At 40.2% G+C, this 11816-nt stretch overlaps 3 protein-coding genes across 3 annotated transcripts; 2 read left to right on the top strand and 1 right to left on the bottom strand.

The window, feature by feature from the left end:
• Window positions 1-511: 511 nt before the first annotated feature.
• Window positions 512-1340, bottom strand: LOC103482027 (gamma-crystallin S-1-like). The gene is made up of 3 exons (XM_008437943.3): window positions 1267-1340; window positions 912-1154; window positions 512-836 (listed from the first exon to the last, which is right to left on the bottom strand). Exons 1-3 carry the CDS (start codon window positions 1273-1275, stop codon window positions 552-554), a joined length of 537 nt encoding a protein of 178 aa, XP_008436165.1. The 5' UTR covers window positions 1276-1340; the 3' UTR covers window positions 512-551.
• A 3077-nt stretch (window positions 1341-4417) lies between these two features.
• Window positions 4418-5327, top strand: LOC103482036 (gamma-crystallin M3-like). The gene is made up of 3 exons (XM_008437951.1): window positions 4418-4494; window positions 4616-4855; window positions 5000-5327. The coding sequence occupies exons 1-3, from the start codon at window positions 4486-4488 to the stop codon at window positions 5273-5275; spliced, it is 525 nt and encodes a 174-aa protein (XP_008436173.1). The 5' UTR covers window positions 4418-4485; the 3' UTR covers window positions 5276-5327.
• A 2459-nt stretch (window positions 5328-7786) lies between these two features.
• crygm5 (crystallin, gamma M5) lies at window positions 7787-8923 on the top strand. Its single transcript, XM_008437958.2, has 3 exons — window positions 7787-7894; window positions 7979-8227; window positions 8501-8923. The coding sequence occupies exons 1-3, from the start codon at window positions 7886-7888 to the stop codon at window positions 8780-8782; spliced, it is 540 nt and encodes a 179-aa protein (XP_008436180.1). The 5' UTR covers window positions 7787-7885; the 3' UTR covers window positions 8783-8923.
• The last annotated feature ends 2893 nt before the right edge of the window (window positions 8924-11816 follow it).

The raw sequence follows: 11816 nt of genomic DNA, 5'->3' as shown, positions 1-11816 counted from the left end.
ACTATTAACTTTAATTTTCAGCCATGATATCCTCTAAGAGAGTCATCGGTCTTGTCTCAGTAGTAGTGTGCTTTTTACCATTAGTGATTATGACTCTGAGCTACAGCTGCTGCACCTCAATGGTCAATATTTTCACATATATATTTCCTTATCCATCCATCCATCCATCCATCCATCCATCCATCCATCCATCCATCCATCCATCCATCCATCCATCCATCCATCCATCCATCCATCCATCCATCCATCCATCCATCCATCATCTTACACACTTATCCCTTGTGGGGTCAGGATGGGTGCTGGTGCTTACCTCCAGTGGTCAACAGGCCAGAGGCGGGGTCACCCTGGATATGTCGCCAGTTAATCGGAGATACATTTCATTAATTCTTCCACATTGAAAATTATCACCCAATCCATCCATGAACCTGTTTCTTGCTGTCAGACAGCAGTGCTCCCAGCTGTTCCACTGTGCAGCCCATTTAAACAGATAAATAACCACAGGAACAGAAAGTGTTAGAGATGATGGGCTTTATTGGAACACATGAGGAGTTTTAGCTGTCTGATTTTGGCAGCTCCATGACTCCCCTGACCGAACCAATAGTTGCAGTCAAGGCTCCCCACTCAGCAGGACTCCCATACTCCCCTTTCTCCAGCAGGTACTGCCGACCACTGAAGTTGGGGTGTTCATAAAACACCCAGGAACCCTGGAGGACCTTGCAGGACATGACTTGATATGGCCATTTTTCTCGCAAGGAATTCAGATTATCTGTCACCTCCAGAGTCGGACCGTTAAAGTTTGGCCGTCCGTATAGCTTGAGCTTTAACGGGCCTTTGCACTGAAAATAGCAAAAGAAGTGTGTTAAGTTGAATGTACAAGGCGTGTTTTATGGCGTTGTTTTCTGGAGACTCACGTTTTTGATGATCTTGCAGGATCTGACACAGTCATTAAATCCCATCCACTGACCATAGCCTGTATACTCCCCAGGACCAATTATATACTGGTATCCTGAGAAGTTGTTGCGCTCATACAGGGCCCACCAGCCGGCCTGCACCTTCACAGAGTTGCATCGGCGGATGTAGTTGTACAGGTCGGCTGAGTCCCCTTTGCAGTCGTAGGACTTTCCCTGGAAGTCCTGACCTTCATAAAACACAATCTGAAAAAAGACAAACAGACGCATCCATTGTAAACACATTTCCTATCAGAGGTCTGAGTTTAAAATCATCAGTGGTTTGAACAGGAGTTAGTTCCCCCCATGACTATCCCACCTTCTCCATTTGTAGAGTTTAAAATACTGCAGTCACTAACGAACAGAGTAGTCTTTATATGTGGCAGGAACAATACTAACAAATGCGCGGTTAGCAGGACATGTAACACTGATTGCAATTCAAATATTTGTCTAGAGTCTACCTTTTGTTCTTACCCACTGAATTATCTCACAACACACAATTGTAGTGTGGCAGTGCCAAGAATCAAAACCAGCCACATCCAAGCACATCTGAGCCTGTGCTTGTGCAGTTTAATTTTATGGCTCGCTTCAGAACGACTATCAAAGTATAAGACTTCCTGTTCATTCATTTAGACGGGACAATGATTTATATGAAAATTAATCAATGTATTGTTTTCGTAAAAACTATGATACCCCCTCAGCTAACAAACTGTGTATGTTAAGAGGAAAAGAATCAATGATGACAATTTAAAAAAAAATTAATTGAGGGACAACTGAAACTCTGTGATCATCCGGAAGGATCCAGCTGCAGGGGAGTTGGTGCTCCAGTGTGTGTAGTTTGAGTACTTGGCACGTGCTAAAAAGCATTGGTGGACCCAAGCCCCGTCCATCACCACGGACAACCAGAACTCCCTGAACTTAAAGAACTCATAAATCGATGGTCCATCCTCAGCACACTCTGCCACCTGACCTCCAGAATCCTGCGTGTTATAGAACCTGATCTTCCAGGACTTTCCGTACATCTGGAAGACATGAGTAAGAGATCAGGAAAAAACATGAAGCTGAATCAGATCTACAATATTTGAACATTTTTATTCTCTTTTATCCTTCCTGTTTGGCTTTCAGTGAATATTGCTTGGTTGGTGCACTCTTTGGCACCCAGTTGACCCTCAGTGTTAAAGCATCTAGCTTCATTAGCTTGAAAGAAAGGGCGAATCATAGCGACTGTAGAACAGCAACCCTTATCTTGAGCTTACATTTTTAATGAAGTGACATGACTGGATGCTCTCACTGAATCCCATCCAGTGTTGGTTCTCAGGGTGTACTGGGCTGCTCATACAGCACCCGGCTTGGAAGGTCTTGTCTTCAAAGAAAAAAAAAAAACGTATGTAAGGAAATATAGAGATAAGAATAGTGCCAAAACAATCTAACAATCTGCAGACAGGGCAACGTTTTGTTATTCAAATTAACCTGATTTGCATATCAAACAAGTGCCAAATCGATGTAATGCCAACCCTATAAAGGCCCTGTTGGTATAGAGTGTGTGATCCATTCTGCAGTAATCAAGATGGTGTCTTTTGATCTAAAGCAGCAAGAAGTCAGTATGAGATTGGTGCTGGCTTGATTGTAAGAATTGAACAGAAATATCCATTGTTGTTTAAGCTAAATGTTAAACTTGTTTTTAACATGTGATGGTACCATGAAATATTTATTTGGTGAAACTTTCAAAATGCCTCCTGACCATAATTCATCTTCTCTGAAATCGTTACCAGTTCCTGGGCTTTTAAACTGAAGGACATCCCAGAAGTAGAATACATGCATCACTCTGAAAACGGTGAAATCCCTGGAAGTTATTGGGAAACTGTTTGAGTGGCTGCACCAGCAGCAACGTTTGATGAAAACCTGGAAAGTCGGTAAGGATCAGAGGTGCAGTCACATGCTAATGGGATGAGAGAAAACATTGACTTCACAAGATTTAGGTTAGAGGAGATTTTGACAACATTTTATATTACAAGGCAAAGATTTCACATTCACCAATTTTGAATGAATCTGTATTTAGCAATAAACTCATGTTTCAGCTTTTCAAATGATCTGCTGTAGCTAATCAGCTAATTAACTCAAAGTATCTGCAAAGGTTTCCTGAGCTTTTGAAAAGTCTCTCACCCCAAAGTGATGCCGTCATTTTCTGAGACACTGAATTTTGGGTTCTCTTTACCTGTACACCACAATCATTAAATGCAAAAATAATAATAACAAAATGAGTAAATAATAATAATAATAATAATAATAATAATAATAATAATAATAATAATAATAATATTATTATTATTATAATAATAAAAGCTTGAAATATGAACAGTTTCACTTTCTGAGATGATTGGCAAGAAATATTAAACTTTTATGCAATATTTTAGTTATTTTCAGATCTACTAGTACTCCAGGACCTGGTCCTGCAGTCTTACAGTGTCTAAAATAAACATGTTTCCACCACATTTTATGTCTTTGACGTGGGGAGCGGCCATGTTGAAATGTGTAGTCAGTTTTACAAGTCGTAACTGGAGGTAGCCGGAGTTGATCTCACTTTCTCAGTGGGAAATCGGACATCAGATGACGCTCCAGTTAATTTGTCTGACTGGGAACTTGTAATTTCCCAGCTCAGACAGCAGACGGAATGCAGCATAAATTCAAATGTAAAACATTGATGACATTTGTCAAACCCTTTTATTTAAAATACAAAACAGAAAAGTAAAACCAACTGAACGTCGTTTAGACAGAAAAGGCCTGAAATAAAGACTGAAAATCGCTCAGTTCTTTTCTGTGGCTTTGGGTTATTAATGATATATTTCTGGTGTCAAGGTTATTTTCTGTTGACGCAAAGTGAATTGGGCCTAACTTGGAAACTTCATAAATGTTTTGTTTTTCTTCCAGTTGGCTTAGTAAACCAGGGAGTTATTGTTTGACTTAAATCTTGCTAGTGTAGCTTTACATAATTTAAATAAATCAGATGAGAAAACAGCTGGTTTTCTAAAGGAAACTGCTCTGTGTGCTTTTTGAAGTCAGATTATTAATTGTCGGCTTGTCACAGTAAGTTGGTCACAAACTCATTATTATGTCATAAACAAAAAGTTTATTTTCTTTGTTAAAATAGCTACAAATCTTTTATCACTAACTAGCATTTTTTTTATTTTCCTTTTTGTTTTCTGCTGTAGAAGCATTGGAAATCTTTAACACATACAACTACTAAACTTAAAACATTGATCCAAATCAAATAATGTTTAAATATGATGAAAATGTCTCTTATATATCCTCTAGTCTTGGAAATCTTTAGCTCAGTCCAACTACGTGACTTTCACTCGTTTCCCCTGTCTTTGTCCTGAAACATGATGGCACAAATGAAATTAACAGCGATCGCAGAGCTGCTTATTCATCAGCTTCCAGATAATTTAAATAACAAAACCCTCTAACAGCCCGTATAAAGTATAAAAGCCGCCTGGCAGCCGCATGTTGTTGGACAGAATCCCACAAACACACATCAAACATGGGCAAGGTGGGTAGAGAGTTCACCAGAGAACTGTTTAGGATGTACACTGCAGAGAAGCAATGCAGACGAGTGATAAAATCACAGAGAAGGACAACATGTTCATCCAAAGCTTGTCTTTGTTTTCTAGATCATCTTCTACGAGGAGAGGAACTTCCAGGGTCGCCACTATGAGTGCATGAGCGACTGCTCTGACATGTCCTCCTTCCTCAGCAGGTGTCACTCCTGCAGGGTGGAGAGCGGCTGCTTTGTCGTGTACGACCGTCCCAACTTCCTGGGAAATCAGTATTTCCTGAGAAGGGGGGAATATTCCGACTACGGGTCTTTTGGCATGAGTGACTCCATCCGATCCTGCCGCTTAATTCCCCAGGTATACACTAAAAACATCCTAGATGATAGTTAGTGACTTAGCGTTAGAAATTTCATTTCATTTAAATTGTGCTTTTGACACTTTTTAACAAAGTCAACATGGGCAAGGTCATTTCTATGTGTCCCTTTGGGTTCATCCAAACAGCACAGAGGTTCTTTTAGGATGCGCATCTTTGAGAGGGAGAACTTCCTTGGTCAAAGCCACGAGCTGGTGGACGACTGTGACAACATCGTGGATCGATACCGCATGTCTGACTGCCAGTCCTGCAGCGTGATGGATGGTCACTGGCTGATGTACGAGCAGCCCCACTACAGAGGGAGGATGATGTACCTGAGGCCTGGAGAGTACAGGAGCATGAGGGAGCTGGGGCACAGCGGCATGAGGCTCAGCTCTGTCAGGCGCATTATGGATTCCTGCTGAGGCAGAACAGTCATGTGTCCATGAGTCAAATAAAACATACAGCAAACACTGACTTGTAGTTTTATCATTCTATCCTGTAGATGTTTGTGGGTTATAAAAGTTCTGCTATATACTTTATATATAATATTTTATTTAATACATTACAAACTATTTTAAATTCTCAAGAGTAGAATGTAAAGTCTTTACATTCTACCAGCTGCTACAAAAACCTAAAGCTGCAGTAAGTAACTTTAAAAAAATGTGAAACAATTATAACATATTGGTTAAAACTGACAGTATGTTGTGAAAGAATAACATGAGGCAGATAAACTGTGAAGATCTGCCTCTGCAGAAACAACCAATCAGAGCCTGGAGGCAGGTCTTAGCACTGTCAATCAAGCTTACACACTCCTCACTTGGTTTGCTTCAGTTGTGTTAATGGTGGAGAAAAGATGTACTGTTACAGGGGAACAGTGTATCCACCATCATCAGTAGCTATGCTAACTAGCCTTAGCATTTACGACAGGCTATGCTGTGAGGAAGGAGCTGTAGCATGGAGAACAAGAGGGTGATTGACTCTGCTAAGGTCATCCTTCTGGCTCTGATTGGCTCTTTCTGATAAGGAGCGGTGTGTTTCTGCATATGGCAGTAGGGCCACATGGAGAAGGTCTCAGGAGTTTGATTGTTTCATAGATTATCTGACTGACACTACACTGTCAGGACATAGTGAGTTTTAACAAATATGTAAAAAAAAAAAAGGATTTTATACAAAGCTACTTACTGCAGCATTACGCAAGCTGTAGTTGAAAATGTTGCAGTCAGACTTCTTACCAACACCAAGAAAGAAAACCCTCTAGTCTCCATTTGGCATATCGTCACTGGTTACCATTTTGTTTGTGATTGATTTTAAGATTTCCTTAATAGTTAAGTGCTTTGTTGTTATCACCACTGGCAGATCATCTATAGATACTACAATATTAAATAGAAAGCTACATTTTCTTTCACCAGTTCTTAGCAACAATCTTCTGTAGTGACCAGTGATGGCAGAGTTACTTTGAAAAAGTAACTTTGATCGCATGACTGATTAATCCTTGAAAAAGTAACTTAGTTAGATTACTAATTATTTGATTTGGAATGTACATTAAAAGTAACTTTTTTAGTTACTTTCAGCAGCTGCTGACAATAATGTCCCCGTGAAAATCCCATTGATCTTTGCCAATGCATAATTGCAAGTTATTTTATAATGGTAACATCAACTATGTGTCTCCACTTATAAGGTTGAACTGAAGGGGAGATTGTTTAATGGTTACAACAGTACAAAAAAATTTTTTTGTAATTTGTGTGTGTTTTGTGTGTTCCTGTATTGTCTGGAAAACTCTTAGAAGGATTTTAGGCCCCCATTCGTGCCCCAGCCTCCAGGTTCTGCGTTACGGCCCTGCGTTTGCTGTCACAGCGCAGCGCACAGCGCTCCTCCTGTGGCTCCACAACTCAGATGACCCGCTGCACAGATTTGTGACACTCATCTTAATATTAATAATTATAATGGCGTTTAGTTGCGCAACTTTACGGACACGTTCATTCGTGGCTGTTTTCGCGTTCATTGCGCTGTTCATATTAGTCTCGATGTTTGCAGTTTTCTGGAGCGCAACGTGAAGCTCGACGTCGTTCACAGCAAATATATTGACTTGACATTAACAAAGACAAAGCGGGACGGATCATCCGGGAAATGATGGACAGGGAGAATGACTCAAGCAAAACTGATTGTCAGACAAATTCTGAAACAGAAACGAAACCCAACCAAACAGAACCTCAACATGTTGAGCTCTTCAACCTCCTGTCTTTTCTTCATTCACACTGACTGTCGTCATGCAACGTTGCTGGTCTCAGTGCTATTTTAAACACCTACTCTTTTATCACACCTAATAGTTTTCTCCCGTTCCAACCTAGTTGCACTCGCTTCACCTCTTCACTCAGTTTGCATCTCTGACCCGTCAACCCAAAGTGCTGAGAATCCTGTACCTATTTTACTTGTATTTCCTGTATCAAAGATTGTTCACACTAGTTCTAAAACTGAACTTTGTGTTTGCTGCTGATGAGTGATTTCACTGTGCATATAAGGGTGTAGTCTGTCTTTCTCAATATTTTTTTTGCAGACTAAAATAAATGTTTCACTAGTTTGACAGATCAAATTAGTTACATGTATACCGTGAAATACTACACTGAATAAAATTATGAAGAGTTGAAACAAAATAAAAACAAAAGCATGTTAAAGTTTGTAACTATAGCAGACATAATGAGACTATAACTTCCGACTTGTTATTTGAATTTCTTACGGTGCTTTTTATCCCGCTGATAGCAGAGTCCCGGCTGATACATTTTCTGTTGTCACCCACCTGTACCCCATAGGGCAGCCGCTGCAGTTGGCACTGCACCAGATGCATACACACTGGAATAATAACCATTTACAGAGCGATTTAGCTATCATTATAGCCCTGTACGCTACGCTGCTGAGTAAGATATTCAAAACAATGGCTCCATAGATCATTTAACCATGATGATGAGTATAAAAGTGACAGAGTTTGCTTTGCCCAAGTACCAGTGCAATCAGGGACAACAGGACTGACTACCAAAATGGGCAGAGTAAGAGAGCGTTTTGGGTGTTTGTTACAACATTAGCAGATCATTTCCTATCAGATCATATCTGAAACCATTTTCTGCTTCTAGATAATCTTTTATGAGGACAAGAACTTCCAGGGTCGTTCCTATGAGACCAGCAGCGACTGCGCAGAGCTCACCTCCTACCTGAGCCGCTGCAACTCCTGCAGGGTGGAGAGCGGCTGCTTCATGGTCTACGAACGCTCCAACTTCATGGGCCACCAGATGCTGGTGAGGCGAGGAGAGTACCCCGACAACCAGCGACTCATGGGGATGAGCATGAGCGACTGCATCCGCTCCTGCCGCATGATCCCCATGGTAACAACCCACAATCACACTCTGCATCGTCTTACAGTTATGTAACGTTAGAGGTTTCTCATGAGAATCACATTTCGAGGTCTCTCTTACAACACAAGACACACACATTGCTGTGTCCTGTGTATTTTACATGTTGCCAACTAATCATTCGACATTCTATGCATCTAACTGACCTTTGATTACAAGGATGTTTATTCTTCCCTGTACATGTTTTAATTCAACTTGCACTGTGGGTAAAATGTTTCCTGAAAGTAATCGTGCTTCCTCTTACAGCACAGAGGTCCATTCAGGATGAGGATCTACGAGAGGGAGAACTTTAGTGGTCAGATGAACGAGCTGATGGACGACTGCGACTCCATCCAGGAGCGTTACCGCATGTCCGAGTGCCAGTCCGTCCATGTGATGGATGGCCACTGGCTGCTGTATGAGCAGCCCAGCTTCAGAGGCAGGATGCTGTACCTGAGACCCGGAGAGTACCGGAGCATGAGGGACATGGGGACGGGCCCCATGGACATGCGGATCGGCTCCATCGGACGCATCATGGAATCCTGTTAGACAGGACGGAAAAGCTCATGTCGATGAATTGACTCAATTGAAATTCAAGCCATTTGAGTTTCCTGGGATATTTTGGCTTCAAAATCTGAGATAAAACCACAAGAAATGAGCTGTTTACGTCAATAAACAGTTGATTCTGCAGTGAGTCCTGATTATTGTACCAAGCAAACTAAGTAACCTAATTCACAAAACATAAAAAAAAGTTAAAAACATGTTCAGATTTTTTTTAGTTTCTAGTTTCAATAAGTATTTTGCTTTGTTTTTCTTTACTCCCACTCCGGCGTCAAAATAATGAGATTTCACCTTAGCGGATTTTGCAGATGATCAAACCTGGGAATAAGAAGATTTGTAAATGTGCATCAGAATGTCAGGGCAAGCTGTGAAGTGTTTAGATTCCTAATCTGAAGGAGACAATGAAATCCAATACATTACAATAGGACGAATAGACAGCAGGATTAACTCCTGAAGGATGAACTAAATTTTTTTTCACTCTTTATTTCTGCATTTTGATCTGTGAAACAGTCAAGCAGTATCTTGTTAACAGTTTCTTAAGACTAACAAAACACCACGTCACTGACTTCAGGTCTGGAGAAGGAAAACGATCGACTTACAGTACGAGTTGATTAATCAAGTCTAAGAACATTTTTGACAAACAACAAACAACAAAAATGGTTTTCCGTACATTAACCACAAATACATCACCTTTGAAAAAAGAAGTGCTTTGAAAAAAGTTTATTTGCTGACCATTTTGTCTTTTACTCTGCATTTGAAATAAAATGTTTATGTACACTGTGTAAAAATCAGAGCAAGCATTTCCAGTAACAATTTATTTGAGGGAGTGTGCATAAGACTGACATGACACTGTCATAAACATTGAAGGGGTTTTTATGAATGTCTGTGGCTTTCATGAACACTTCATGACTGTTGTCATACTAAGTTGTTCTAAAACTTGCATTAAAAGTACATTAAAAGTGTAAAAACATCACACATTTTTAAAGCAGAGTAATGCTATCATTCGCTGGTCTCCACGGCGACACTCATCACCAGGTGGGTGGAGCCATGCGTCTGAGTGAGATGCTTTTATACCCAAACGTGGGGATGTGTGAAAATAATGCAGGACTAAAACATTTACACAAAAATGTCAGAATGTTTACAGAGCCATACAGATTGGCCCAGATAATCTGTTTAGACAGTTTACCAGGAAAAAAAAAAGTTGATTTGGGGGTTAGATGCACATTAACCACTAAGAACTGAAAGAGGCCATATGAGACTGCAGAACAAGTGTGAGATAGTGATATGATACTGATCTGAGACAGCAGCAGCTGTTAAGTTCACATGTGCACAGAACGATACACCAATGTCTGTCTGACATGATTAATGTAATGATCAGAGGAAAATCTTGAGGATTGTGCACAATATTTTTTACAACGTGATCCGTGATCAACAAGGAGTTTTAGCTGTTTGTTGATTGTGAGAAGAGGAAACTGTTTGATGGCTGTGCTGCTGCAGGCAGATCTTGTTAAGTGGGAGATTTTTCAAGGTGATGAATACTTGTGATGGCTTGATGGAACTCTTCACCCCTGGGGGGAAGCTTAATTTGTGTGCATCAACATGTTTCCAAGGCACACCCAGGAAAATGTTAACAGGATCCAGGACTAGTTGAACATGTTGGCCTAAATATGCTGCAATTTTCCTATTACATAAAAAAATGCTGCTTGTGATATGCCAAAACTCACAATTACTTCAAAAATGTACATCTTTTGTTGCATTTTTCACCCACAGAGGTCGCCATTTTTTCACTGATGGGTTGATGATGCGTAACGGTCCATTCTGTACTGGAATCTACGGAGTAAACACAAGAAGGCTTGTTGTTTATCATATTGCACTTGACTGGTGTAATTTTAGATAATGCCACACCGTGTCACTATTGGCTGTAATTAAAACAAATTTAAAAAAAAAACTGAGGTGAATCTGGATAATTTCCCACATGAAAGAAAGGAGAGCGCTGTGTGAGAGCCGAAGGGCCTAATCTGGACCCTGGACGTTTCTCCACAATACTTTGAGTCATTTGTACCAGCAGAAGTAACGAAGGCTCTAACAGGCAATCGTTACCTTAATGAGATAAAAATTAATGCCGTGCTGAGACAGACAGAGCTGGTACGTCTTTGAGATGCTAACAGTATGCTGCCTGCGGTACTGACATCACCGATCCATGGAGGTACGGTGTCGGTGGTAACAAAGTCCGGTGTTGCTGTTACCACCACACTGGACTCTAAACAGCACAACTGTTGCTGAACTGGACACAGAGGTATAGAAGTACATACCAGATCACACAGTCCGACCAGAAGTAAGAGTCATTCAATGTTTTATTTATGAAGTTGAAGGCAGCAGCTAAACACCAGCTGCTACAGTGTTTAGCTGAGGAAGAGGACAGCTAATATTTTAATAAAATTTATAAAAATTAAATAACCTACAGTATTATTACTATATTGTTTTCATATCTAAAATAAATATTTCCAAAATAAGGTCTATCTTTATAACTAATTGTGGATATCTTTGACAGTTATTCTCTTTTCTATCTTTTCCACAATGCTTGTTTCGATCTGTCAGTTGACAGAGGCTTATGAAATGTGGCACACATATGAGACTCAGTCCATGTTACCCATTTTAGTTCAAATGGATCATTTTGTGAAATTTACACGTTTTGTTTGAGCATACACCTCCTACACATTTCTTCTTAGCAACTTGAAAAATTGATCAGTTCTTACGGTAATAAACTGCAGGTTATACGCAGCTTGGCTCTTCAACAAAGTATTTAAGTGCACCTCAGCCCTGAAATCAGATTTTTTGTCATTACAAACATCAAGTACAAGGTAAAAGCACCACCAAACCATCTGTCTGTTATCACAATGCACTCCTTAGCACATCTATGTCATCATTGTCATAATTTCATCTTTGTTCATTAAGATCAGGAAGTGATTCATCCACTATACGTATTAAAGTGGATGAACCACTTTAGTCTTATTAAATGACA

Source organism: Poecilia reticulata, chromosome 2 (genome assembly GCF_904066995.2).
Source record: "Poecilia reticulata chromosome 2, P_reticulata-male-v2, whole genome shotgun sequence".
Lineage (NCBI taxonomy): Eukaryota > Metazoa > Chordata > Actinopteri > Cyprinodontiformes > Poeciliidae > Poecilia > Poecilia reticulata.
The sequence above is the reverse complement of the archived record's forward strand: the minus strand, read 5'-3'. Positions and strand labels throughout refer to the sequence as shown.

Excerpts from the sequence above, each read along its gene's own strand:
- LOC103482036 (XM_008437951.1), top strand. Across the intron at positions 4,856-4,999 it reads CCTGCCGCTTAATTCCCCAG|CACAGAGGTTCTTTTAGGAT; the intron begins GTATACACTAAA and ends TCATCCAAACAG.
- crygm5 (XM_008437958.2), top strand. Across the intron at positions 8,228-8,500 it reads CCTGCCGCATGATCCCCATG|CACAGAGGTCCATTCAGGAT; the intron begins GTAACAACCCAC and ends TTCCTCTTACAG.
- LOC103482027 (XM_008437943.3), bottom strand. Across the intron at positions 837-911 it reads CCTGCAAGATCATCAAAAAC|TGCAAAGGCCCGTTAAAGCT; the intron begins GTGAGTCTCCAG and ends TGCTATTTTCAG.